This window comes from Meriones unguiculatus, chromosome 9 (assembly GCF_030254825.1).
Source record: "Meriones unguiculatus strain TT.TT164.6M chromosome 9, Bangor_MerUng_6.1, whole genome shotgun sequence".
Taxonomy (NCBI): Eukaryota; Metazoa; Chordata; class Mammalia; order Rodentia; family Muridae; genus Meriones; species Meriones unguiculatus.
In genome coordinates, this window is record NC_083357.1 from 66963056 (window position 1) to 66989751 (window position 26696).

The 26696-nt window shown below is 52.3% G+C and overlaps 2 protein-coding genes across 16 annotated transcripts; one reads left to right on the plus strand and one right to left on the minus strand.

Moving 5' to 3' along the window:
* Window positions 1-1212: 1212 nt before the first annotated feature.
* Sorbs3 (sorbin and SH3 domain containing 3) lies at window positions 1213-26241 on the minus strand. Of its 14 annotated transcripts, XM_060391389.1 has the most exons (24): window positions 26101-26165; window positions 25542-25615; window positions 24179-24345; window positions 23451-23595; window positions 23088-23205; window positions 21559-21752; window positions 19288-19351; window positions 15558-15596; window positions 14734-14827; window positions 12894-12984; window positions 12604-12690; window positions 12450-12503; window positions 11739-11825; window positions 11220-11281; window positions 10529-10671; window positions 10256-10308; window positions 10116-10162; window positions 9844-9958; window positions 6340-6465; window positions 4362-4670; window positions 3526-3629; window positions 3226-3332; window positions 1918-1975; window positions 1213-1256 (listed from the first exon to the last, which is right to left on the minus strand). In XM_060391389.1, the coding sequence occupies exons 4-24, from the start codon at window positions 23538-23540 to the stop codon at window positions 1229-1231; spliced, it is 2070 nt and encodes a 689-aa protein (XP_060247372.1). In that variant the 5' UTR covers window positions 23541-23595; window positions 24179-24345; window positions 25542-25615; window positions 26101-26165; the 3' UTR covers window positions 1213-1228. The 14 variants fall into 14 exon arrangements, with proteins under 14 accessions (XP_060247372.1, XP_060247373.1, XP_060247374.1 ...); XM_060391390.1 differs by lacking the exon at window positions 25542-25615 and having other exon boundaries at window positions 26101-26241; XM_060391391.1 differs by lacking the exon at window positions 24179-24345 and having other exon boundaries at window positions 26101-26166.
* Window positions 25060-26691, plus strand: LOC132656501 (uncharacterized). Of its 2 annotated transcripts, none has more exons than XM_060391411.1 (2): window positions 25060-25316; window positions 25908-26691. In XM_060391411.1, exon 2 carries the CDS (start codon window positions 25972-25974, stop codon window positions 26689-26691), a length of 720 nt encoding a protein of 239 aa, XP_060247394.1. In that variant the 5' UTR covers window positions 25060-25316; window positions 25908-25971. The 2 variants fall into 2 exon arrangements, with proteins under 2 accessions (XP_060247394.1, XP_060247393.1); XM_060391410.1 differs by lacking the exon at window positions 25060-25316 and adding an exon at window positions 25519-25631.
* Window positions 26692-26696: the final 5 nt, after the last annotated feature.

A 26696-nucleotide genomic window follows, 5' to 3' on the forward strand; every position in this document is an offset into this window, starting at 1 on the left:
GGGCACCAAGGAACATAAAACAAGAGAGGATGAGGGATCAAAGGCAGGCCAGCAGGGCCCTAGAGAGTTGTCACTCCTAGACAAGAATGGGCTGGACTTGCCAGTCTAGAGCCATACCAAGATGAGCACTGGGTGCAGCGACTGAATGGAGGAGGGCATAAGGGCACTCAGGTCTTGTTCTGCAAGCAGCTGTTTAACCACCCTGGCTGGCTGGGATCCAAGCCACACCCAGGCTCACGGAGCCAGCCAGGGCCAGGCCACTGCCCTGTGCACGTAGGATTTCCCCCGTCCTGACGAAACCAGGCACACCACTCTCCATGTCGGCTACCAGCTCTACCTGCTTACCTCAAGTTAGGACACCTTAAGTGGCAGGCCAAGGAGACAGGAGTACCAGGAAGAACACAGAGGCAGCCCAACCCTAGACCATCCCAAAGTCATCCTACATGCTTCCCCTCCTCCAGGAGCCTCTGGACTAGGACTGCAGGGCGCTCGGTAGATGAGGTTGAGCTGACTCCGACCTTCAGTGAGTCTACTGTTTAAGTGAGGTGACATGTGTGTAGTACCTTTACTGCCTGCTCAACTGTCAGCCACAGCTTCCTATCAGTGGGTGTGGTGGCTGTAGTGCAGGCTGAAGCAGGAGTTCTAAACCTACGGTTCCAGGCCAACCTGGATCAAGGAGGAAGACCCTGACTCAACAAGAATGAGAATGGAGTTTTCCTTTTCTGGAGGAAAGGCTGGGCCCAGGATATGCTAATGTCCCCAGAGGTCACGAAGCCCTTGGGAGAGAAGAATTACTTACAAACTGAAGGTGCAAAGACCTGAGCCCTGAGAAGAAAAACACAAGGGTCGGTGTGGAAATGGAACACAGAAAGGAAAGCATTAGTGGGGAAATTAGTTAGAAATATCAGAATCCTCAATCTCGAGGTAACAGCTCTAGAATCAAGAACACACACCAATCCCCAGCTCTGGACTCCTCAGGCCTTGCCCTGCACCCACTGACATTAGTTCTCAGCACTTCTGATCAGATACCTGGTCCTCGGGGTTGCTCCACTCTGCTTGTCACCCCTGCTGAGACAGGAGACCGGTGTTTTACTCCCCTTTCCATACAGCTGGCCCACATGCTTGGAACCACAACCCATGACAGGAAGGAATCGCACAGTCCTAAATGGGTAGACCTCTTACACCCACCCAAAAGAAAATGATGCAGACGGGTCCTTGTTATCCGTGTTTATTTTACATTCTCTTCCAGAGTGGACCTGGACATGGAAAAGAGCTGGGAATTAGGGCAGCAAGCAAGTGTCCCTGTAAATCTACCTTCTGTTAGGCCAGGGGAGTTGTGTGCCTCAGTCTGTTAGGGCTTTAAGGGGAGGCCCTACCCAGGGGCTCTGGGAGGAGGAAGCCTTGAGGCAAGGCCTCTCACTGGACCTTGAAAGCTGAGAAGGTGTTCCCCACCTTGTGTCTAGGTCCAGCTGGAGGCCAGAAGGCAAAGTGGAAGCAGGCAAGCTGGTGAAAAATGGGAGGAGGCCTTTGGTCTCCACCAGGGTAGGAGGCTGGTTCTTATTAGAGGAACCCCATGGGGGTGAAGTGAGAGCCAGTCCCCATTAGGGGAAATGCTGGGGGATGGAGGCTTGGGGGTCTGGTCTCAATAAGGCCTGGAGACAGTCTCCACATGAAAGCAGACATCTGTATTTGAGGGGTGGTGAAGAAGGCTGTCAAAGGAATGCCTGTGACTTGCGGGTGGGAATCAATCCAGGGGACTTCAGAGGGCTTGGAGGGAGAGTTGGTGGGGTCTCTGCAGATGATGGGAGCACAGGTCCTGGGGGAAGAGGATGTGGGGGGGGACCTTTCTCCCTCCCATAGTGCTACTGCTCCCCACCCCATCCTCGTTGGCTCCAAACTGCCATAGAGACCACTCACACAGGGGCTACATAATTTCCAGGGAATGTCCCAAATTTCTGAGTTCTCCGGGAGACTCCTGAAAAAAGGAAAAAGACATAATGCGGGTTAGGGTGCGCCCTCCGCTGACAGTATCTGGAACTGCAAGTGGAATTGGGTTCGCAGAGAAAGGACTTGATTTCCTCTCCTCCTTCCTGCCCCCTCTCCCAGCGGTACAAGCAAAGCTACACTTCCAAACCAACCAATGAAGGCAACTCTGCACACAGCAGTAAGTCCATGTTTCTTTGAGAAAACCAGGAATTGGGAAGACGAACCACAGACCTTTTACAGGGAGGAACCCACTGATATAGGAGAGCAGCTTCAACTCAAAGATGAACACTAGGCTGCCTAGAGGTAGAGCTGGGATAGTAAGCCAGATTGCTTTTTCTTCCTGTCTACAGAAGTGCACAAAGCGTCATACGTGGTATAAAAAAAAAAAAAAAGATCCAAAGCAAAAGAGCATGACTAAAACAAGAACTGAGGACCGCTGACGTGGTGTGAGAAGCAGGACTGGCACTGAGCCACTGCGAGTCAGATTAGAAAGGGAAGACTGGATTACCAAGGGCCTGTTCCTATGGCCACCTCGGCCCAGGCAGCGCTTCAGTCCTTGGGGCCCCAAGGTCTGCTTGTTAGAAGTCAGGGCTTCTAGCCATTCACTTCTCTCCATGGTCTACCTATCCTTTGAAGCCAAGAGTATACAAGGTTTGCCCATTCTAGGGAGTCAGCTAGCACCAGACAGGATCAGCATGAGGCTTTAGGTCTTAAGTGTGATATCTCAGGCCAGTAGGATTTTTTATGGGTGGGGTGGGGATGACGTTGAGATAGGGTTTTACTGTGTAGCCTCAGCAGTCCTGGAATTCTCTCTGCATGCCAGGCTAGCCTCAAACTCAGAAACTTGCCTGTCTCTGCCTCCTTAGTGCTAGGATTAGAGACACAGACCACCACTGCCAGGCTGGCTGAGATCTTCAATTATTTCTCAGGCTGTGGGAGCGGGTGGGGGGCAGGGTGGAGGACACTGGGATGTGAGACCGGCTTGAGGAAGCAGTGGTATGCAGAGGGAAGGAACTGTGGCCTGGGGGTCAGGAATCCTGTCCCAAGAGTGATTCTCTCACCAAGCACACACGGAGGCAGTCTTCACTGGTCAGGACAGGAAAAAAGGCACTCTCAATTCAGAAGGTAGGTCGGGAGGTTGGCTATGAATCTTTACTGATCCAACACCGCCACTTAAATCCACAAGGAGACCCTGAGATCCTCCTTTCTGGCCAGCCCTCCCCTTCATAGACCACATACCCACAAACCAGCCATCGTCACATTGCTGCATGACATCCACACGGTCTCCCTCACGAAGTTCCAGCTCGTCCTCATTCTGGGGCCTGTACTGGTACATAGCCCGGTACCTGTGGGAAATGGCAGCATGGCAGCCAGAGGCCTTAGGCTCCTTCCCAGACCTGCCCTCCCCCACCACCTAAGCACCAAAAGACTAGCTCTACCTGGGAGTTCCCTATGAGTGAAGAAGAGTAAGACCTGGGATCCGTATTGCCCGCTAACAGCTCCTACCCAAGGCAAGCAGTACCCTCGGCTGGTACTCACGGAGTCCAGTGTATCTCTGTGGTGCTTGGGGAGGAGGCCCCCAGGTCTACAGGACGGCTGGTGCCTCGAGGATGGGACAGGGATGGTCCAGGGGTACTGAGATTCTGGGGGTTCATGGGAAGAAAGGAAGGCCAGAAAAAAGAGGTGTGAGGGGGAAGTGGTAGACTGGAATCCAGCAGAGCCTGATGGCCGGTTTTCATGCTGTCTCCTCAGACTCCCAGGCCCAGGAGTGCGGGGCTTAACTAGCTCACTTCAGAGGAACTTGGATGTGGGCCCAGGCCCCAGGCAGGGAGAGTAACTGGACTTCTGAACACCAGCAAGGGCAAAACAGGTCCAAGGAGGAGCAGGGAGCAGGTGTACCTGCTCAGAGAGGCATGCTGGGATGCTGGGTGAACATGTGGACCCAGGGCCAAGTGCACAATGAAGGGCTGCCAAATACCTCAAACCTACCTCCTCCAGTGGGAACTATTGCTTTTCTACATAGGGAGACCCAAACCCAGAAAGTACCGGCCACTTGCCTGTGAGCCACACAGCAAGCAAATACCAGAGTCCTGACACCTAGGCACTACTTTGCTAAAGATATACACTAAAATAATGGCACCTTGGAGGGTCAGGTCTAGCCTGTCACGCCAGCTGGTCCTGCCCATGCCTCCCTGAGATGGATGATCAAAGATTAGAACAGCCTCAAGGAGGATCGGGCCAAAGCAAGATGGGACCAGACTAGGTTCTGCCCATTTTCCATGCCTCTGTCCAGAAGCTGTCTAGGAAGGCTTACTGGTGTATTTTTTGGACCAGTCAGAGGACAGGAAGACAGTGTGAGAAGCAGGCCAACCCACCTGGGTTTGAGATCTGGGCTCCTGAAGGTTAATGGGGAAGGGGAACATGTTACGGCGAGGGGAGGTCCGACCTCCCCAGTCAGTGGGGTCCACACTTGTTGAGGGGGAGCTGGAGTGACTGGCTGGACGAGACGCGGCTGTCAGGTGAGGTGATGCAGGGAGCTGGGGGCTGTCATCGCAGACCCGGACCCGGGGCTCCCGGTTTATCTGCACGTAGCTGGCAGGGAAGATGCCTTGGCGTCCTGTGCCCGTGATTCGCCCCTCATACCAATGTTCGTTCACCTTTCGGATCAGGCAGATGCGCTCCCCCTGAGGGGTTAGAGAGGAGTTCACGTCAGCAGGGGTCTCGTGGGCATCACACACCTGAGGCAGGCTTCCCTGGGTCATTTCATTCAGAAAGGGTCAGTAGGTTATCCAAGGTCACACAGCTAAAAAACGGAGGAGCCGGGAACAAGTGGGAGATTAGGCTGTTCCCAGGGCTGGCAGTGCCAGGTCTTGCCCCTGGCAGAGGTCGTAACACTATCAATCCCTAACTCCAGTCATTAATTACACTGATACAAACCCCAGTGCCAAGTCTAAGCTGCATGGCCTCGGGCAAGCTGCTCTGCCCCTCGGAGCTTGGTTTCCTGGTGTGTTAAGTGGTATAACCAGCCACTGTTGTTGCTATGAGACACAGAATCAAGGTGGCCTTAGGGAGCACTGGGAAGATCTTAGCATGCTACCACAGCAAGTCCCGCCCCAACTCACGTCCTGTGACTCTCCTCCAGAGCGGAAGGCGTTCTCAGGAGCTGATGGAAGCCAGTTTTTGAACTGCCATCATGTCAGCCAGCTACCCTCAGGAGGATGTCCCCACCTGTTGCTGCCTGGTCCTCTCCCGCTCAGCCACCCACCCCACCTCCTCCCCTGCCCGTCTCTGGAGCCAGCTTTCCTTAGAGGTACTCATTAGGGCTCTCTGTGGCCACTGCCCCCAAATTTAATCAAAGGAAGGCCAGTTTCTCATCTCACAGAGACTTCTAAAACTTTCTTCACCAAAACATACGTGTCAGTGATATCTCATATACATCCATGTATGTACACACAGAAGGGCCTGGTGTTTGATACAGTACCCTCTACACACACAATTTCTATGATTCCTTTGATTATGATCCTCATGGCCAACCAACCAGATGATTAAAGACACAGTGCTAGGGTCAGGCATGATGGCTCAGACCTGTAATCCTAGTATTTGGGCAGCTGAGGCAGGAGGACTACCGTGAGTTGTGGAAAATCCTGGTCTACCGCAGTGAATCCTAGCCCAACCTGGATGATAGAGGGAGACACTGTTCATAACACTCTTTCAAAAATGGGATAAATTGGCCAAGCCATGGCACATGCCTATAATCTCACCTACTTAGAAGGCTAAGGCAAGAATCACAAGTTCAAGGCTATGGGGATGGAGAGATACTCAGTGGCTAAGAGTATCTGATGTTCTTGCAGAGGACTGGGGTTCCATTTCCAGCACCCATACAGTGGCTCACAAACACGCTATTCCTGTTTCAGGGGTCTGATACTCACTTCTGGACTCCACGGGAGCTATACATATATGCCAGCTAAAGATAAGTTCAAGGCTAGCCTGAGCTATAGAGTGGGCTCAAGGCCAGTCGAGACTGTAGAATGAGTCCAAGGCCAACCTGCACTGTAGAGTGAGTTTAAGGCTAGCCTGGGCTACAGAGCAAGTTCAAAGCTAGCCTGGGCAACTTAGCAAGACCCTGTCTCAAAATTAAAAGTAAAATGGGGGCTGTAATAGAGCACTTGTCTTGTGTGGATGGGATCCTTAGTTCAGTCACCAGTATTGGGTTTAAAAAAAAAGAAGGGTAATCTATTCCAAGAGATTGGAAACAACAACAAAAACTAACTAAACTAAGTACAACTGATATATTTTTAAAATGTTCAATTTTTTTCTGCAGGATCCCCTTTGTCTTCCCCTACCTGGCCTCACCTTTCGGAAGGACAGCTCCACCTCCACCTCTCCCTTGAACGAATATTGGGCTATAGCATCTCCATACTCCAGCACCTGGTATGTAGGTGGCTTGATGGGCTTGGGGATCTCATCAGCAGGCAGAACCTGCAGGGAGGGCGAGAGAAACGTTCAGAACAGATGCCAGCAGGATCCACACCCGTCCTCCTGGAAGAGGGAGCAACACACAGGGCATCATGAACAAGGCTGCCTCTGGTCAGGTGTCATATCCAGGCACTAAGCAGACGCAGCCTTGGAGGTGGCAGTGGCAGTGGCAGTGCAGGCAGGATCTGAGAGATGGGTCATCCAGGAAAACTTGCTGGAGGAAGACCTTTCAGTGCTTTCGGTGGAGATGTGCGCAGGATGGTGAATGAAAAGACAGAAGCCAGTCCAACTAGAGCGTTATGGCGGGCCACAGAACAAATGAAGGTGATACAGTGTGGTGGTTTAAATAAGAATGGTCCCTATAGGGTCATATATTTGAATGCTTAGCACCAAGGAGTGCTGCTATTTGAAGGATTAGAAGGATTAGGAGGAGGTGTGGCCATGTTGGGAGAAAGGTATCTCTGGGAATAGGCTTCGAGGTTTTAAAAGCTCAAGCCAGGCCTAGTAATTTTGTCTCTCTCTGTTTTTCTCTGTTGTCTGTCTGTCTCTCTTTCTCACACACACACACACTGCCTGTAGATCAGGATGTAACTCTCAGCTACTGCTCCAGCTCCATATGTGCCACCATTCTCCCTGCCAAGATGACAATGAGCAAAGACTGAAAACTGTAAGCAAGCCACCAATTAGCTACTTTTTTTCATGAAAAGTTGCCTTGGTCATGGTGTCTCCTCAGAGCAGTAGAACAGTGACTAAGCCATACAGTCTAGATGTCTTGATCGGGTTCATTTTCTCTGATAGTTAAAGAATTAAAAGGCAGCTGGGTGGTGGTGGTGGCACACACCTTTAATCCCGGCACTGGGGAGGCAGAAGCGGGCATATCTCTGTGCGTTCGGGGTCAGCCTGGTCTATAGAATGTGTTCCAGGACAACCAGGGCAAAAGGTGTTTATGAGGGCTGAGGAAACACACATAAGCAGCAGACACAGCGAGACAAAGACCATCTGCAAGGGAAACCAAAACATCCAGTCTCTTCTGCGGGCTGTGGTATTTTAAGCATCTGAAAGCTCGTCCTCCCCTGATTTAGGGTAGGTCAGTTTGAAGAAAACTAAAATGGCTGATTGGCCCCCAACTGTTGTGTAATATGCCCAGTCCATGAACTTGTTGAGCCAGTCCACCCAGAGGGAATGCTTGAAAGACAAAGACTTACAAGGCCTTTGTTTGAAGCTTTTGTCTCCAGTCATGAGGGAGAGGAAGAAGCCGGACATCTTGGAAACTCACCATCTTTGTTACCTAGCCATGACCCTTCTCCCTTTACCTACCGGATAATCTGTCTAACTCCTATTCTCTCAAGGATTCTGAGCTGCAGAGTAACTTGTTCTAAAACTGGGAAATTATTGTTGTTACCTTTGTTTTCTTAAGACAGGGGTTCGCTGTAGGGCTCTGGCTGTTCTGGAACTCACTATATAGACCAGACTGGCCTCAGACTCACAGAGATCCGCTTGCCTCTGCCTCTCAAGTGCTGAGAGTAAAGGAGCCAGCCACTAGGCCTGGCTCGATTTATTCCATCTTTTACCACTGCTGAGGGCCAAGTGGCCCTTAGTTCAAGTGTCTTGGTCCCTTCTTCCCTTTGGCCCCACCAGGGCTCTGAATCCCCATGCTTTCTGGATTGACCCTATTCGTAAAAATCAATAAGCTAATCGACCATTTCATACTAAGCTGAAGATGATTGATGGGCTAGATGACTGTATATACTTAGTAAAACCATTGAAAACAGAGAGATGAATGGGTGGACATTAGCTGTGATACCTGTTAAATAATTATAACAGCCTACTCAGTTATCAAAAGAAAATCACAAAGGAAATGGGTAAACAATTTAGGTTAAACAGCAGCAAAAATAACAGCAGCAGTAGTAGTAATATCATCATCATCATCACAATTTGGTCAGGCCTGGTGGCACATACCTTTGATTCCAAGCACTTAGGAGGCAGAAGCATGCAGATTGCTGTGAGTTCAAGACTAACCTAGTCTATATCCAGGGCTACATAATAAGATCTCATCTCAAAACAACAACAACAAAAATTGTTTGTTTATTTATTTATTTATGGGATGCAGCTAGAACAGTGCTTAGAAGGAAAGTTATAGCATCAAATACTATTATTATCAATCACCTAAACTAGCAGGAAGTAGGAGGATCATCATGAATTTGAGGCCAGCCAGGGCTACATAGTGAGTTCCAGGCTGGCCTGGGCTACTGTGCCACTCTTGTCAAAGGAAGAAAGAAAAAAAAGACAGGCTAAACTTTCTCTCTGACAAACTAAACAAGAAAAGTAAAATAATGGAAGACTAAAGATGAAATTGAAAACAACAACAACAATAGAGAAAAAGAAATAATCAGATGAAAGGATACACAACTGCAATACGAGGAATGAGAGGACAACCATTACATTACAAATGTTCAAGAAAGAATGTTGCGGGGCTCGGGCTTGGGGGTGGGGGGTGGCTCAATGAGGGGAGAAGCCTGATGACCCCCAGAACCCATAGAAAAGCTGGACACAGCATTAGCAAACAGAAGACCCTACCCCAAAGTGAAAGGAAAGAATTGACACCCTAGGTTTGCCCTCTGACCTCCAGATATACCCCATAGTAGGTTACTGCCTTCATACAAACAAATCCACACATACAAGAATAAATACATTTTTATACTATATTTAATTTTTTTTTTATTTTATGTGCCTTGGTCTTTTGCCTGCATTCATGTCTACGTGGGGGTGTCAGATCCTCTGGAACTGGAGGAGTTACAGACAGTTGTGAGCTGCCATGCTGGGAACTGAACCCGGGTCCTCTGGAAGAGTAGACAGTGCTCTTAACCACTGAGCCACCTCACTAAGCCCAAGAACAAATATTTAAAAATCTAAGGGAATGTGATGAACAACTTTATATCCGAGGCTTAGTTAGCTACGACCCAAGACACAGATACTAAAAATAACCTATACGTCTCAGCCTGCATTTAGACATGACTCTGCCGCTTAGCACGGAAGAGATAATTATCGCTCCCCAGCCAGCGTAGGGAACAAGCAAGCAGGTAACACACCCGAACGAAGCGACACACTGACAAGTGAACTGTCACACATTTCACATTCTAGCTACTTGAGAGCTCGATAGAAAGATGGAGTCTGATAGCTAAAATCTGCGGCTCCGGTGGATCGGTGGCTTCTGGGTCAGGGGCTCTTCATCCTCCCCTGGGCTGGGAGACAGACTGAGCCCTGGATCAGCTGACGTGTAGGCCAGAGACATTCGCGATAGATAGCCCATAGCCCTCACGGTTTAAGTGTCTCCCAACCCAGGGCGCCTTCCAATAGGCTCCCTCTACCTCTCCGACTTACCTCCACATAGTTCGCTGGGAAGATACCCAGCCGGCCATGGTGCTCCCCCTCCAGCCAGTTCTTGTCCACTTCTTTATGGATGTAGACAATGTCACCCTTCTGTAGAGTCAGCTCCCTGCGGGGGACAGCGCCAGCCTTCCTCACCTTTCTCCTTCTGACCCTGTCTCGGGTACCACCTCCCACTCCAGCCTTCTGCCCACTGAAGTCCTTCCCTACCCTGCCCCGTGCAGACTGCCCAGGACGGAGGGGGAAGGGCTGAGAAGGCCACTTACTTGGGGGACTGAGCCTGGAAATCAAACTTGACCCGGGCAGCTTTCCTCTGGCAAGGGAGAGAGGACAGAGTGGGCTACCTCTGCCAGACAGGGACCTGCCCAGACAACTCCCTGACCCCTGACCCTGGGGACTCTCTTACCTTCTTCTCCTCTCTCCTCGCTGGGCTGCTACCCCTTTCAGAGGCATTAGGTTCTGTGGAGAAGCACCACCTCAGCTTGGGGAAGTCATGTCTGGGGCAGGGGGAGGGCGGGGGATTGGGTTGGGATGGGCTAGGTTAGGCAGGTTAGGCACAGGGAAGCAAGGGGCTCTGTGACCTCCCCCCCCCTTCCTAGTGCACCATATAAGCTGTAAGAGAACTTCCCGAACCTGTAGAAGGCGGTTCACTGCCAACAAAAAACAGGATTTGTCTTACCTCGGGCTGAGGAAGAGTAGACAAAATCTCTACGTCCCAGAAAGGGGCTTCCTCCGCCATCTGCCATTCTGTGGGGGCTCAGGGGTCGGGAAGAGCCGAAGGAGGGTGCATGCGGGGAGCTGGGCCTCCAGGCTGAGGACTGGCTGCAGGAACAGAGGCTCAAGTGAGTCACCTGTCTGGAACTTTATATCCCTCAGGGCTAGTCAATATACCTTATTGCCCTGACTCCCCCTCCCCCCCCCAACCAGGCCCTTCTGCTACCCTCATCCCGTCCTCTGCCTCCCAAGGCGTCTTCCCAGGTCCGGGACTCTCAACAGGATGTCCTACTTCCCGTGCAGCTGAGGGCCGGGAAGGGTGAGGCCTTGGGTTAGGAGAGGCGAGGAGGCCGCCCAAGGAAACGAGGAAACACGGAAACTGTCGGGGGCTCGGGTCCCACCACCCGCAGCCTTCACCGCTGCTGCCGCCACCACCTGCGTCCTCGGCTTAGGTCAGGTGGCCCACAGGGAGCACACAAGCCCCTGCAGAGGTGCGGTTGGAATGGCCCTAGGCCACTTTTCAGACCTTCAGGCCCCTCCTCTAGGGTTCGCCCGTCCCCCATCGTGGGCAGGGCCATCGGCCCCTCTCCCGGCCCTCGCCACGTCCCCTCCCCCGGGAACAGACCCTCTGTGCTGGCAGCGTCTCTGCCACTCACCGGGCGGAGGGCCGCTGCTCCTGGACTGGCTGCTCAGAGGACCGTCGTGGAGCCTGAGAGTTCTGCGTGGGGACACCGGACGTGATCAGAGCCTGGGTCCCTGGGGCCAGGGCAGCCGAGCCCAGTGCCGCCACCTCCCCCGGAAAAGTTCGCAGCTCGGGAGGGAAGGAGGCCGGAGAGGGGCGGGACGCGGGGTCCTAGAGGCGGCGCGAGCCTTCGCAGGGAGGAGGCAAGGAGAAAGGAGACCGGCAGGGGAAGCAAGGGCCGGGTCGGGTCTGGGGTCCCTGGGGCTGTGACTAGGGGCGGGGCCTGGCAGGGTGGAGCCCCCTGAACCCGATGGACTGAATCAGAGTTGGCCGGGAAGGGTTTGTGGGGTAACTTAGAAAGTCGACACCCAGTGTTTTGTAGAAGGCTTAAAGTCCGCCCAAGGTCTCCAGTTTCTAGGTCTGCCCTGCTTCCCTCTGTCCCCTACTGCTGTGGCTAAACCCTTCCCTCTAGAAGCCCTGTGGAGGTTGGTACCTTGTCGGATGGCAGGCGGGTCTCAATGGCCCGCAGGTCCTTGTCCAGCTCTGCGCTCAGCTTGGCCAATTCTCGTTCTAGCAGGACCTGGGGGATAAGTTCCTCTTGGGAAGTGCATTGTGTTAGTGGCTGGTCAGAGTTCAGAAGTGAGAGGCTGTGAGAAGGCCAGGCCTCAGGCAAGGGGCCAGCACAGGTTTCTGATGCCTGGGGCGTGCTTCAAGTGTAGCAGGAAGGTATCATCCCTGTCACCAATCCCCAACCCAGGACTATGGGGTGTCAAGAGGGCCTGGAGTCTCTCCTGGACTTTTTAATTTGGGGGGAAAGAGTTTGGGAGTGGGGAGTTTGTTTGGTTTAAGAACCTGAGGGCCTGCCAGATTCCTTTCTATTGGCTTCTATGGCCTTCCATGGCCTGGTTTCACTGCACCCACCCAGGACATGGCTCATTCCAGGGAGCTGAGCTTTACACACACACACACACACACTCAAGTATACAATCCTCCTGCCCATCCACATGTGTGTGTTTACTAATCATCTACTGTGTTCAGGCACTGTCCTTGGTGGCTGGATGGAGACGTATGTATGGGACTGGGGACAGTTGGAACCTTGCATCTATGGCCTTTATCCATGGCTACTAAGACCACATTTCCCAGAGACATCCTTGCTTCCCGCTGACACTGGTGTCTTTCCCCCATTCCAACCGGCAGCACTTACCTCAATGGGCTGGTTAGGCTTCTCGGCAGGGTCATCCACCAGTGGTTTCTTGGGCTGCAGGATAGGAAAGTTATGTCAAAGAAGATGAACTCACTTGAAACAGGCTCCAGCTGAGGGTGTGTCCAGTCCTAGAGGACTCGGCTAATAATTTCACCTTATACCCAGATTCTAGTTCTTGCAGAAACTGGTTCCAGGAGTCATCTGTCCAGACACTCTCTACTTTCTCTCGATGTCTGGGTACCTGCATGGATGTGGGTGGCCATCAGCTTGAGTGGAGGGACACTATGGTTGGATCCAAAGTCCAAAGGCAGGCCCTACTGATATGCCCACCAGTCCCTTCTTAAGCATGCAAGCTGAAACCAGGGAATTATCTGCTGTGTTGGCAGGTAAGTGTGGCCTGAGAACATGCAGCTAGGGATGGTATTGAGGAGCAGAATGGTCTACCTGATTTGAGGGGTGGAACCCCGAAGAAGTTGACCCAAGATTATAGTTAAAGGCGTCTCTAGATGTCTCTTCAGAGTGGTTCCAGTTTCTTCTGAAGAAAGAGAAAATACCACGTCAGCTCCCTTCTAGAAAACTGAGGCAGCTCAATGTGGTTGCGCACATCTTTGATCCCAGCAGTCAGGGAGGCAGAGGCAGGCGGATCATTGCAAATTCAAGGCCAGCCTGTTTACAAAGCAAGTTCAGGACAGCTAAGGCTACACAGAGAAACCCTGTCTGGAGAAACCGAAAAAAAAAAAAAGAAAAAAGAAAATCGAGGCATAGGTGAGAAGGTAACCAAAGGAGAAGGGGAAGGGGCTGTACCCCTTCCTCTACCACTGTCCCCATTCCTACAGAGGGGGTCTACCTGCCCCCTTACTGTGGAAGTAGTATTGTAGGGCAGTGTGTGAGTTCTGCTTTAAATCCAGCCTCATCCCCTAGTATCTATGTGACCTAGTAACTATGGCAAGCTATATTGAACCCTGGGCTCAACGCTGGTAAAATGGGTGACTCGCAGGGAAACACTGCTAGGTGTCCAGCAGAAGGCCTATTAAAACATTGTTCCATGGGTGGCCAGGCTCTCTCTTGTGCCTTGAACAAAAGCATTTGTGTTTAGTGCCATGTGTACCAGTGCAGTTGGCTTTCAGGCTGCTATAGCCAAGTGGTCTTTTAAACCACGGCCCAGGATGCAAGACTACGTACAGTTCCAAGGAAAACCTAGGGGCATTATTGCCAGGAGACCCAGGCAAATTATTTTGGGTCCTTGAGCCTCAGGTCCACGGGGCTTGGATCCAGTGATAAACCTGTGTGGCCAGCTTCTGTCACTGCGGTGTCTGTCCACCTTAGTTTTCCTGTAAGGATTCTTTCCCGGATAGCTTTCACATCCCAGCCTCTGGTTTTAGTCTGAAAATTACCCAGGAGATAACTGAATAGAGCTTATCAGATGATGGCATGTCTGACCACAGGGTGAAGATTCGTTGCCTATAATTATGACTCTGTTCTCATCTTGACAATAAAAAGGTGATCATGAGAAAGGAATGTGCTGGTTTGCAGCAGAACTTCCTTCTCGTCCTGTGGCAACCAGTGCGTTCGCGTGTTTGCAGACTTGCTATATGCTAATCACAACGCAAGATGCATACACTTGCTCACCCAGACCTCGGAATCTCACACCCCCCCCATCATCCCCACTTAGCAGATGGCGATACCGACACTGAAGCTCAAAGTCGAATAACTAGCGACAGCGCACCGCCCTGGACCTCAACTCTGGGTTCAATCGGGACTTCTTGTCACTACCTCAGTGATGACAAAGGCCACACAGCTCAGCGGTCTGACTTCTACCCCGTAGAGGCACACGCAGCTGGTGTACTTAACCATTGAGCAGATTTCCAGGTCCCCGAGGTGGAGCCCAGCACCTCCCAGGCCAGGGGAGGAAGTTCTTCCTTTCCCTCTCTGCAGGGCACATCTGAGCCACAATCTGGCAGAGACCTGGCTGGGTTCGTCCATGCTATAGGTTTTCTCTCAGTCTTTAAAGTGGAAGGGCCACGTGTCCAAGCCGCCCTTAGCAGCCTCCACCCCCAGGGCCCTGGACACACACATCACTCATGGTCTCTGATGAACAACAGGAGTGGGTCTGTACCTGGCTACCTCTGACCCTTGTGAGTTGGAATATCTGCAGTGATGGAGCTCCTCTGAGCCCCTCTAGAACCCAGTGGAGGTATGGAAGCTCTCCTGGCTGCTCTCAGGTTGTACCATCTTTGGCCACAAGGGGGACACTAGTCTCTACATTGCCACGCCCACAGCTCACCTGCTAGAAGTCAGAGAGGTACCAGGCCTGGAAGCAGGTTTTTGCTGGGGCCCTGGATGCCTGGGTTCCGCAGAAGAGGCTCCCGAGGAAACCACTGGAGGTGAAAGAAAACAGATGAGGACTAGGGTTGGCCGAGTTCTTTAAGGCTGTGGTACTCACCTCCCTCCTACCACTTGGGTGACAGGCTCACGGAGACAGAAATGGGCTTCCTGCTAGTACATGGGCTTTATACCGAGAGCTTTATGATACAAACTCATCAGAACAGGTGGTATCCGCACTTTACAGATAAGAAAAGAGAGGCCCAGGGAAATCTGGTCAGCAGACAGCAAAGCAAGTACTCTCTGGATGGAGAAGGTAGTCTCAAACATCTCCTACCAGGGGATTCAGGGTTACCAGAGGTGGCCCTTAAAATCCTCTTGTGCGCATCATCTTCCTCTGTGGCCTGGCAAGGCTACACCCCACAGGGGGAGGTGATCAAAGAGCCGGCCACTGAGTTTATGTCAGAGACAGCCCCTGCTCCCTTTACCATGTAGCCAGCCTTAATGTGACCTGATAGGCTAGGGTCAGATAAAAGGGGAGGAGGTCCTCCCCTATCTGGGGATTAGGGAAAGGGCATAGGAGGAGAAGAGGGAGGATAGGTAGGACTAGGAGGAGACGAGGGAGGGGGCTACAGCGGGGACACAAAGTGGATAAATTGTAATAAATAAATAAATAAATAAATAAATAATTAAAAAAATCCTCTGTGGGGAATCACACCACCCAGAAAGCCCCCAAGCTCACACGGCAAGTCTCCAGACTCAGACCAGTGAACCCACACCCCTCACCTTTGGGTGAGTCTTCCAATGTCCAGTCTGACTGCAGGTCTGGGGAACAGAAAGGACCAGGTCACCAATGGAACACAGAGTGAGGACAGGGTGCTCCAGGAGCCTTCCCTAGCGGCTCCCAGCCTCCCTTCTGCCTAGAGCAGGGGCTGAGGGCTGAGTCAGGGCCTGAAGAATGTCCTGAGGGAGGGAAGGAATTAGGAGGGCAGCCCTTGGGAGGGCTTGAAATGCCTGGCTCTGGCAGACTTTAGGCCTGGGAGAGCCAAAAGAATGGGGACCACACCCTCTAGGCTCTCCTGATTATTCCCACACATACCCTTCTCCTGACGAGCTGGCTTGTCCTTGCCATGCCAGCTTGGGGAAGCTGTGCTTTCTCTCCTCTCTCTCTCTCTTTCTCTTTCATATTTCCCTTCTCCAAGTACACCTCCTTCTAAAATGCCTTACGTCTCACTTTGCTCAGACCCACGCTTTGCAGAGTTCAGGACTTTCAGAGGTTGGGGTGAGGGAGGCACCTAGGAGGAGACTGTAAAACCCAAACACCTTTCTTAGGAGCCTGCCTTCACCTCCCTCTGCTCCTGGGCCGTCTGCTTTTCCTCACAGCAACCACACCAGCGCATCTCTAGCCCTCACTCCTCTTTCCTAGCAGGCCTGCTACTCACCGCTGCTGCCCTAACCACTCTGACCAAGGACTCAGGACCTCCATGGCCTTATGGTCAGCTCCCAAGTCATCTAGCTCGACTCCGTGACAGCCTTCGTCACAGCTCTTTCTTCTGAAACTCCGTTCTCTCATCTGGCTGCAGGGAGGCTATTTGGCTCTCCTTCTCTCTCTCTCTAGAAACATCTTCAGTCTCTAGGCTGCTTTCCTCTCGTCAGTGGGGTTTCTCAGAAGCCACATGCCTAGGGGGCTCGGGCCCAACGACTGTGTCTCCATCTTCTTGTGTGATCCTGGCTTTTCAAATACATTCAGCCTTGTTTCCACAGGATCCAAACCCATGGACTCAACCAGGCCCAGTTTGAAAATGTAAATCACATCTGTGCTGCACATGTACAGCTATTACTTGTCATTGTCTTCCAAACGACACAGTACGTATTGCTACTAACACAGCATTTACTTTCTATTAAATATAAGTAGTGTTGGGCGGTGGTAGCTCACGCCTCTAATCCCCAGCACTCGGGGGGCAGAGGCAGGCAGATCTCTGTGAGTTTGAGGCCAGCCTGGTCTACAGAGCGAGTTCTGGGACAGTCATGGCTACACATAGCAACTCTGTCTCAAAAAGCAAAAATAAAAAAACATATATAAATAATCTAGAGGCAATATCAGGTCTCCTAGAGGATATATGTGGTAAAAATGGTCATGAGCTGCCCTGTAGGTTCATGAACCTGGGCCTTCTAAAAGAGCAGCCTCTTTTTTTTTTTTTTTTTTTTTTTTTTGGAAAAGGCTTTTTATTTTTCTTTATTTTTTTTATTAATTACATATACAGTGTTCTGCCTGCACGCCAGAAGAGGGCACCAGACCTCATTATAGATGGTTGTGAGCCACCATGTGATTGCTGAGAATTGAACTCAGTGCTCTTAACCGCTGAGCCATCTCTCCAACCCAAGAGTAGCCTCTTAACTCTCCTGCCATTTCAGTTTGTGTGTGTGTGTGTGTGTGTGCATGTGTGTGGACATGATGGGCATGCCACAGCATGTGTGTAAGGGTCAGAGGGCTTCTTGCAAACATCAGTTCTCTCCTGATGTGGGTTTTGAAGATGTTCAGGCCTGGGAGCCTTTACCCACTGAGTTATCATGCCAAACCGTTTTTCAGTTTTTCTTTGAGGTAAGACCTTACACCGTAGCCTAGGTTGGCCTAGAATTCTTGGCAGGTTTCTCGCCTCTGCTTCCTAGTGAGCCATCATGGGATCCTATGTCCATAGCTTTGCATATGGCACTTTATACAAGGGACTTGTTCTTGCAGAGAACCAATCTCCTTTGGATGCTGAAGGATGAGAATGGTGTTAGGTATTCCCACAATTGGAATGTCTAGCCAACCCATTGCTGAGGACTGGAAATCACCATCTCTTCTGAGAGTGCCAGCTATTTCCACGTGCAGCTTTAGACCTTGCCCCTGAACTAGCCACGGACATTCCACTGCCTACTCCACTTGGGTGTGACATGCCTGGAAAACCAAAAGCCTCTTTGTTGTTGTTTTGAGACAAGGACTCATTATATATGCCTTGGCTGTCCTGGAACTCACTGTGTGTAGACCAGGCTGGCCTCGAACTCACAGAGATTCTCCTGCCTCTGTTTCCCCAGTGCTGGAACTAAAGGTGGGCGCCACCATGCCAGCCTCTAAATGCCTCTTAACCCTGCTCCCTCTACAGTCTTCTCTGTCTCTAGGCAGTGCCAAAGCCAGGCACACTCCTGTGACCCCTGAGACAAGGAGACTGGGAGCTTTACACCGGCCTCAGCTACATGGTGAGGTCAATGGCAGCCTGGAATACAGGAGACCCTGTCTGAAAAATAAGAGCGGCTTCATCCTTCAATTTGCTCAGGATTAAATTCGCTCTTGGTGTTTCACGCCATATCCAATCATCAGCAAGTATCAATGGCTGTGTTTGAAATGTCCCTGGAATCCCTATCCCATCTGTGGAATCCACTGCCCACTGCCCTGGACTAGTGGAGACTGGATAAGAGCAGGGCTTCCATGGTGACCTCCCTACCACCAGCTGAATGGGTGCCCCTGTTTCTACCCTCTCTTCTGTGTCTGGCAGTGCGGGAGATCCTTCCAGCCCTTGTTAGAACTGGGCTCAGAATTGTTCAGAATTTCCCAGGAGTTCCACGTTTCTTGTCTAATAAAAGCCAAAGTCCTCTTAGGGACCCTCAAAGTCTCATGAGACCAGACTCTGTAATTCCCTTCTTACTCCAGTCTAAGGGTTCCCTGCTGGTCCTGAATGAGCCAGGTGTGCTTTTTACCCTGTGGGTCTTTGGAGCGCCCTCTGCTGGCACGTGTCTACCCTTTCTAGACAGGGCCTCTTCCTGGGGTCCTTCCCTGCCTCTTCTGGGTGAGGTCTCAGCCTAGCTGCACTGGTCACTCCCCAGCCTTCTTTGATTTTATTCTAGCCCTTTCCACCATCTTCTTCTTATTCATCTTCCTAGAACAGTGCTCAGCACACAGTAAGTCCTCAGATGGTCAAGGACTGACTCGGTGCACAAAGGGCCTATAGGGAGCTCATGTTTGGCTCAGGGATGGCTGCACTGAGCCAGGGTTGGCTGCATTGGGGCTTTTAGAAGATACCATTTTTCCATGGGTGGCACTGTGGCCTAACCAGAAGTCCAGAGGGATCCCGGGAAGCCCCCAGAGGACACTGGGAAACTTCTCTGTCTACCCAGTGATGCTCTGGAGGCCACTGTTGGCCTCAAACATTAGTGGAAAAGAGAAACTCCCTCTGTCTCTCTCTCTCCCCCTCCTTCTCTTCCTCTCTTACCCTCCCCTTTTTTTTTAGATTTTGAGATACAATTTCACTTTGTAGCCTAGGCTGGCCTCAATTCTGTGATCCCTGGCTGGGTTTACAGGCAGCAATTTTTTTTTTTTTTTTTTTTTTTTTTTTGTCATCCTGTTTTCGGGACTACTCACCTTAGAGCTTGGAGAGAGGAGCCAGAAGAATCTCATAAGCAAAGACATCCCCGTTTCTATCCCTCCCACACATTCCAGGTTGCTGGGAGTCTATCGGGCCCTGGGAAGGCAACTAACCTGGTATCTTTCGGTGAATTTGCTGGAACATTCTCCGATACCAGTCTCTGGGGCTGTCAACACTCTGAGATCAGAAAGGTTCAAATTAGGTCTCCTTGCATACCCACCCATCTCCGGCCTCCCTGCCCACCCATCCTTCCCAGTGACAAGGCACAAGAGCCTTCCTTAATGAGACCTTCCTCCAGGCCCCTTTAAATCCCTGTAGATGGCTGAGGTCTGGGGAACGCCTCTGGTGGTGGTGGTGGTGGTGCTGGTGGTGTGTGTGTGCCTGAGTGTGTACAGGTACATGTGTAAACCTCTACGCATGCACCTGTGGAGGCCAGAGGACTATTGCTCTCCACCATGTGCTTTTTTTATTTTTTATTTTTCTTTCATTTGTTATTGGTGGTGGGATGTTCCCATGGTCCACACATATGCAGAGGCCAGAAGATGATTTACAGGAAGAGGTTCTCCCCTGATATCCTGTGGGTTCTGGGGACTCAGCTCATCAGGAATGTGGCAATAGCCTTTATCCACTGGAACCATTTCACCAGCCCGCTACCTAATTTATTTTTATTCTTTTTTTAAAGATTTTTTTTTTATGTGTCTGAGTGTTTTGCTTGCATCTCAGAGGTCAGAAGAGAGGGTTGCATTCCCTGGAACCAGAGTTATGGACAGTTGTGAGCCGCCATGTGGGTACTGGAGAGCAAGCCTGATCCTCTTCAAGGAAAAGTTCTCTTAATCACAGAGCCGTCTCTTCAGCCCCTTATTTTTATTTTATTTTATTTCTGAAACCATGTCTCACTGGGTAGCCTTTGGCTGGCCTAGAACTCACTAGGTAGACTGAGCTGGCCTTGAACTCACAAAGATCCTCCTGCCCCTGCCCCTGCCCCTGCCCCTGCCTCCTTAGTACTGGGATTAAGGGCATCACCACTCCTCAAAAAAGACAATTGGTTTTGAGACAGGCTCTCCCACTGAAGCTGGAGCTCAGTGTTTCCTCTAGACAGGCTAGCCAGGAAGCCACTGGGATCGGCCTGTCACGCCTACCAGCAGCTTTGGGATTTCGGGCATGTATCGTAGCCCCTAGGCTTTAATACCACATTTGAAATTAAGCGTTTTACCCACTGAGCCTTCTCCCAGCTCCTTTTGTGGCAGCTTCATGTGGCATGTTGCGCATGAATTAAGACAGCTGGAAGAACGCCCTTCAGTGCACAGAATGATGACCCTCCCCCGTGAAGTGGAGAATGATTTACGTTCCTCATGTTTCTGCACATCTGCGTGTGTGCATGCCTACGCACGGCACATGCACACGAGTATATGTTTGTGTGGGTGTCGGTGTGGTTGTATGTGTCTGGGCACGCATGTGCAGATGGAGGTCAGAGGTCAAGCTCAGGTATTATCCCTCAGGCACTGTCCACTTGTTTATTTTGTTCTCTTTTGTTTTTTTGAGAAGGGTTTTCCTGTGTAGCCCTGGCTGGACTCAAACTCAGAGATCTGCCTGCCTCTGCCTCCGCCTCCTATGTGCTGGGATTATAAGCATGTGCTACCATGCCCAACTTCTCCTTTTTAATGTAAGGTCCAGGATCTGACCAGAACTCAGGTCCTCATGCTTGCATGCCAAGCACTATAGTGACTGAGCTGTCTCCTTCAGTTTTCCTGCTGCTTCCATAACGAGCATTTTGCTAAACGAGGAAACAAGAGCAATGCTGCAGAGAGAGAGGGCATTTCACATAACCCACCACATCTGGACCTTACAAAGCAGGAAGGGTATGTGACTGTAAGTAAATATGGCTGGCCCAAGATAGGAAGGCAATGGAAGGTCGGGGGCCCCAGTAGTCCTGGGTGGGATACAGGATCCTCCCCTGCCTGCCATGGCAATCTCGCTCAGGACTCACTCACTCGGCCGGTAAATAGACAACTATTTTGTGGGTGCTAGGCTAGGCCTTGGGAGATATAAAACTAAGAGGCCTCCCTGCTAGGGTGTGGCAAGGCTGATTCAGGGCTACAAGGGGTTGGTGGGGAATGGGATGGGAAGGACCCAGCTCTGCCCCCTACTGGCTATTTAAGTTTAGGCTCATTAATCACCCTCACGGTGCCTCGGTTTCTACTTGTATAAAAGGAGAGTAATTCCGGCAAAGATGCACTGACTTTCCATCTTTTGAGATCTGTACCATATAACATGTGTGTGACTCAGACACACAAGGTTACACTCACCCCGATTACACTCACACAAACAGAACTTGGGAGGCTCTCTGGGCCCCCTCTGTCTGTGACCCCCAGCCCTGGACTCACAGATCGGGGAGCAATGGGCATGCCGCTCTCATCCACAGGCCCGATTCCCTCGTACTTCACCCAGCGCTTGTCCCGTCGCTTGCTGTCCTTGGTCCATGTGGCTGACCAGTTCTGGGCATGCTGGGAGGCAGGCTGCTTCGGACTCGAAGAGGGTCGGCTCCCAGGGCCTGGCCAGGTCTGATACCATGCTGAGTCTATGGGAGGCGTGTAGGAACATTAGCTGAAAGGCAGGGCATCCCACATGTATCCTTGTTTGTCTTCTCAGAACATTGGTCCCTGTGAGTTCAAAGTTTCAACACCCCCTCCTCCACCTCCCCTTATTTGTTTGGCTGGGTGATGCAGACTCCACCATCCCCGGAGGTGTCTCCTTGTTTATTTCTTAATTTTAAGAGGAGTTCGAGGCAATCTGTCCATCCACACCCCATTCTGTTTTCCTAGTGTGATTCTAAGAGTTTGCAGAAGGAGGGCTGGGAATCATTACTTGTATTAAATGCTGGGGACATCCCAGCTAGGGTGTGGCAAGGCTGATTCAGGGCTGCAAAGGGTTGGGGGGGAAGGACACAGCTCTGCCCCCTACTGGCTTTTTAAGTTTAGGCCCATTAATCACCCTCACGGTGCCTCAGTTTCTGCTTGTATAAAAGGAGAATAATTCCGGCAAAGATGCAGTGACTTCCAGTCTATGCCACTGTACATAGCACAGACAGACAACAGCCCTCAGAGAGGTCAGAAACTCATTCCCCAGGCATGTATTCTGTGTCTGCAACTCCCCCCTAGAGTATTTAGTTTCTAAGTAGTTCAGTATGATGGTGTAAGTGTTCCAGGGCCACAGGGTCAAGGGTGTGGATCTCCATGCAGCCTCACCTACTCTGAGCATCTCTGAGACTGGATCCCCACTGGGAATCTTCCATAATCGACCCTGCCTTTGCCTGGATGTGGATGGGTTAGATGAGGTTAGGCTTGTGAAATGCCTGTTCATTGTTCCCCTGCTGAAAGCATCCAATAATTACTCATTAAATGACTGAGGTCTTTTGCACAGTGTCTGAATCCAGGGAATGCTCAGTAAAGGATGCCATTTCTGGCAGGGCTGGGTTTCACTGAGAAGTCCCCAGGAGCTCAGAGACCTTAGGACTCAAATGTCAGGCTCTCAAGCTGCCCCCCTCCTCCAATGTCCTTTTGGGTTGCATGAGAGTCCTAAGTGTCCAAGTGGCCCAGTTCCTGTCCATTCTTAAGCTAAGACTTCTCACCCTCCTATTTGAATCACTGGCCCTGGTTAAAGTTCCCTTGACCCCTATGGCCACGGCTTCCAGCACATGTTCTTCCCTTGTCAAAAGGGAGGGAAGGGCTGTGTCAGCCTGTTCTCTCTTCAAGGTTCCTTTCTCAGGATCAGCATGATCACCCAGAGAACCCTCAGCTGAATTCATAGTTCCCTGGGGAACCCTTCTCATGGCCTTGAAAGATGCAATCCCTCCGTCTGGCACAGAGAACTTGCCCCATCCCCTGCATAAGGGGATCTTTCCAAGCAGACCCACCTGAATGCTGGGAACCATCTCGCCTGGGTGAGGCATAGCCATTGCACACAGTCCTGGGCGCAGGGTCATGGAACTGGAAATTAAGGGTGTTGGAGCCACCATTCCGGATCACAGGCACCTGTGGGGAGGGGCCAGGAGCAGCAAGCTCAGGGCCCAGAGGTTGCTCTGGAGTGGGAAGGGATGGCAACTGGGCATAGCCACAGCGTGGCCTCCTGGGGGAAGCCATGGAGGCTCTTTGGAGCTTTCTTCAGACTGTCTTCCCTCCTTATGCCTTCAATCCTCTGTTCCCCCTCCTGGCCTGCCAGTGTCTTCGTCAGCTTCTGGCCCACCAGTGCACCTTTTTTTTCCTTGTTGTTCACTCACCCTTGTCCCCCGGGAGGATCGGCCTAGATGGGCCCGGAGGTGACTAGGGATGAAATCGTCCAGGCTGAGCCCATCGGAGAGGCCTTGCATACTTGGGTCAAAGTTGGAAGACACAGGATGTGGCGGCTGCTCCTTCGTGAGTATTCTGCAGGGAAGGAGGAAGGAAGGGAAAGCCTTGCTGAGCTGGACTGCCTGGGACCTCTTGACTCAGCCCACTGGTGGGGGAGGAAGGTAAGTTGTGGGAGGGAATTATGGCCAGCTGGGTGGGAGCTCAAGGACCCAGGAAACAGGCGGCTCTGGGCACCGGCCTGCAGGCTGCCAGTGAGGACTCCCGGAGGCACAATAGACTGCTTGTTAGGCCTGGGGCAGGGCTCTGGGTGGGAGTGGGGGAGGGGAAGCCAGGCAAGGAGGAAGAGAGGGAGGCTGGCCAGGAGCAGGCCTGCAGCCCGCTGACCACCCCTCTGGGGCTCTCTGTGTCAGGATAGCCAGCTCTCCTAGAGGGATGGCATAGGGGAACTAGGGCTGCTAGCAGAGAGAACCTGAGAACACAGGACCTTGTTTTCATTCTGCTCCAGGGGCCAGGAGCAGCAAGCTCAGGGCCCAGAGGTTCCTCTGGAGTGGGAAGGGATGGCAACTGGGCATAGCCACAGCCTGGCCTCCTGGGGGAAGCCCCAGGTACCATCCACTTGCTCTCAGGCACAAGGGCAGCCAGCATCAAGGCCACCTACCTGCTGACCACTGGGAAGCAGCCAGTGCCCTCATCCCTACCCAGGGCCAAGGAGAGCACAGAGGAGCAATGCCAGGCAGGGGAGCCACTCCTTTTGGGATCCAGGGAATGTGGGCTGCCCACTGGCCTCCTGTGCCAATCACAGCTCCAGAACACTCAGGGCCAGTGCTGGGTGGATGGAAAGCAAAGCAGCAGATGACAACACAACACAAGAGGACCTTTTCCTGTCGGGGTGGGGGGGGTGGTGTGGCGCTAAATTTTGGAAGTTGCTCTCTTGTACACACACAAACACTCCTGAACCTGCAAGCTTGGCTTTTGGAGGGAGGAGCCTCCCTGGCTCACAGCATCATGCCTGACAAGCCAGTAGGTTCTTCTGCTTCACTCAGGGGTCAGCAGAAGGGCTTTCAGGGCACCTGGGAGATGGAGGTGAGCAAAGGGGTCCACAAAGGTGGGTGCAAGAAGACAAAGAGGTTGTGCATCATTCATGGGCACAAAGGGGCTTTGGTGCCTAGAGAGCTGTGGTATAGAATCTGCACCTCTTCATCTTCATGGCCGGATGGGGCCCTAGTGAAATAAACTTACACCACCCTTTGGACTGGGCCTAATCAGTCTCAGATATGCCTGTGGGGTTTGTGGTGGCTCTTAGCAAGGACACTAGATTTCTCAGGAGGTGTCCTGTTCGTGGTAGAATATATTCAGGGTTATGAATCTGACTGGGGGTGGGGGTAGGGTGGATCATGAGAGCAGCATGGGAGTTAAAAAGAATGTCAGCAGGCGTACGCGCAGCAAACAGTCCTATGAATGGTACGAGGGCTGTGGGGGACTGAGTGGCGATGAAGACAGGACAACAGAGGCCTGTGGGCCCTTGTCTTCTTGCTCCGTTCCTGCTCACTGGCAACGTTACAAAGGAGGCTAGGGACAGCAACCTCTCTGGTCTGCATTGGTGGGGATTCCTTCAGACATCTGAGCAGCCTGTTGGGGAGCCAGCCAATCCCCGGCTTTGTGGGGTGGGGAGGTTGAGTCCGAGGGAGGTGCAGCCTACCAGCTGGATCCAATTAGAGCTCTTACCAAAGGCCAAACACACAAACCACCTCCCAGCTCTGGCTGCCTGTGCTTCCTCCAGGGGAAAGTGAGGCAAGGTAGGATTAAAGCCTGAGGAGGCCTGGGCACACCAGCTGCAGGGCTACCCCCCTCGCCCCCCCCACCCCGTTCAGCTGACGGCTCAAGGCCAAGTTATCCTCAGCATCAGCAGTTGCACCCATCAGCTGACAGGCCTTCCTTCCCTAATATTACTGTCCCACCCTCCCAGGGAGTCCAGAAGCGTCTTCTCCAGGAAGAAGATTCAACCCTCCCCCCATCACCACCTGGTTTCAGGAGCTGTTGACCCCGGGACACCTCAGTCTGCTCCTCTCCCACTCAGCTCCATGTAAAGGCACTCCTGAGAATACACAGGGGTAGGATGGGGCTAGAAGGTGGTCCTGGTTTTTCTCCCTAAAGTCTCCAGGCAGAACCTAAAGAAGCCAGAGGCTTCCTGGGTAATTGCTAACTAACTGTCCATCATAGAACAGAAGGTGTCCAAACACCTCTGGTGAGTTCCTAGAATTCAGTCAGCCCTGTATCCAAGCAGCCCTCTCCAAAGGGCTGGAAGAAGGAAGTACTTCTAGGTTTGGTAGACTCCTCACCTCAGAGTGAGGCCCCGATGGTGGGAACTTTGCCCTCTGCTTTTCCAGGTCTCATCCAACTACAGCTGCCCGTGGACGGAGTCGGGGTTTTTGAAATTCACTCTTTTTCTGGATGGCAGGCAGTGGAACTCCGCACCACCTCAGAGACTGCGACCCCGGCGGAGGGGCTCTATGTCTTTGCTCCCTTCCGCCCCAGGCTGTGTCTTGCCTCCTTCCCACCCTTTTAGTCCCCCGCACCTACCTTCCCCAGGCGAGCAGGTGGAGGAGCTTGGGCCTGCCCAGGAGGGCAGGAGCATCCCCGCCAGCTCCTGCGTGGTGCGCCGCGGCAAGCCCTCCCTCGGGGAAAGAGGGCAGGGAGAAGTGCGCTGCCGTTGCCCTCGTGACTGGTCAGGACGCTGGGCCAGGCTGGGCGCCCAACGAGGAAGAGGGAGACCCAGGGGGCGAGCTGGGAGGCCAGACTCTGAGAGGAGTGCGGCGGGAGGAGTTTGGGGCTTGGATTTGGATTGTGGCTGTGCTGAGGTGGAGTGGAGGTTCTGGCTACTCCCTCCGTCACTCCCGCGAGTGCCCTCTGTCCGGGCGGCGCGCCGCGGGGACGATGTGGCCCCTTGCCCAAGGGGCCGGGCCGTCCAGGAGGCGGCTCCGGGATGGGCCACTGAGGGTCCCTGGGGAGCCCTCTGGGTTTCCCAGATCCCTTCCCCGGCCCCCACCACAAAACTGGCGTCGGAAGGGGGCGGGCGAGCTGGCGGGGGCCACTCAGAGTTTCCAGCGACATTTCCAGGGTGTGGGAAGCGAGCTGCTTAGCAGAGCTAGGACAGAGGGCAGGAGTGATTAACCACC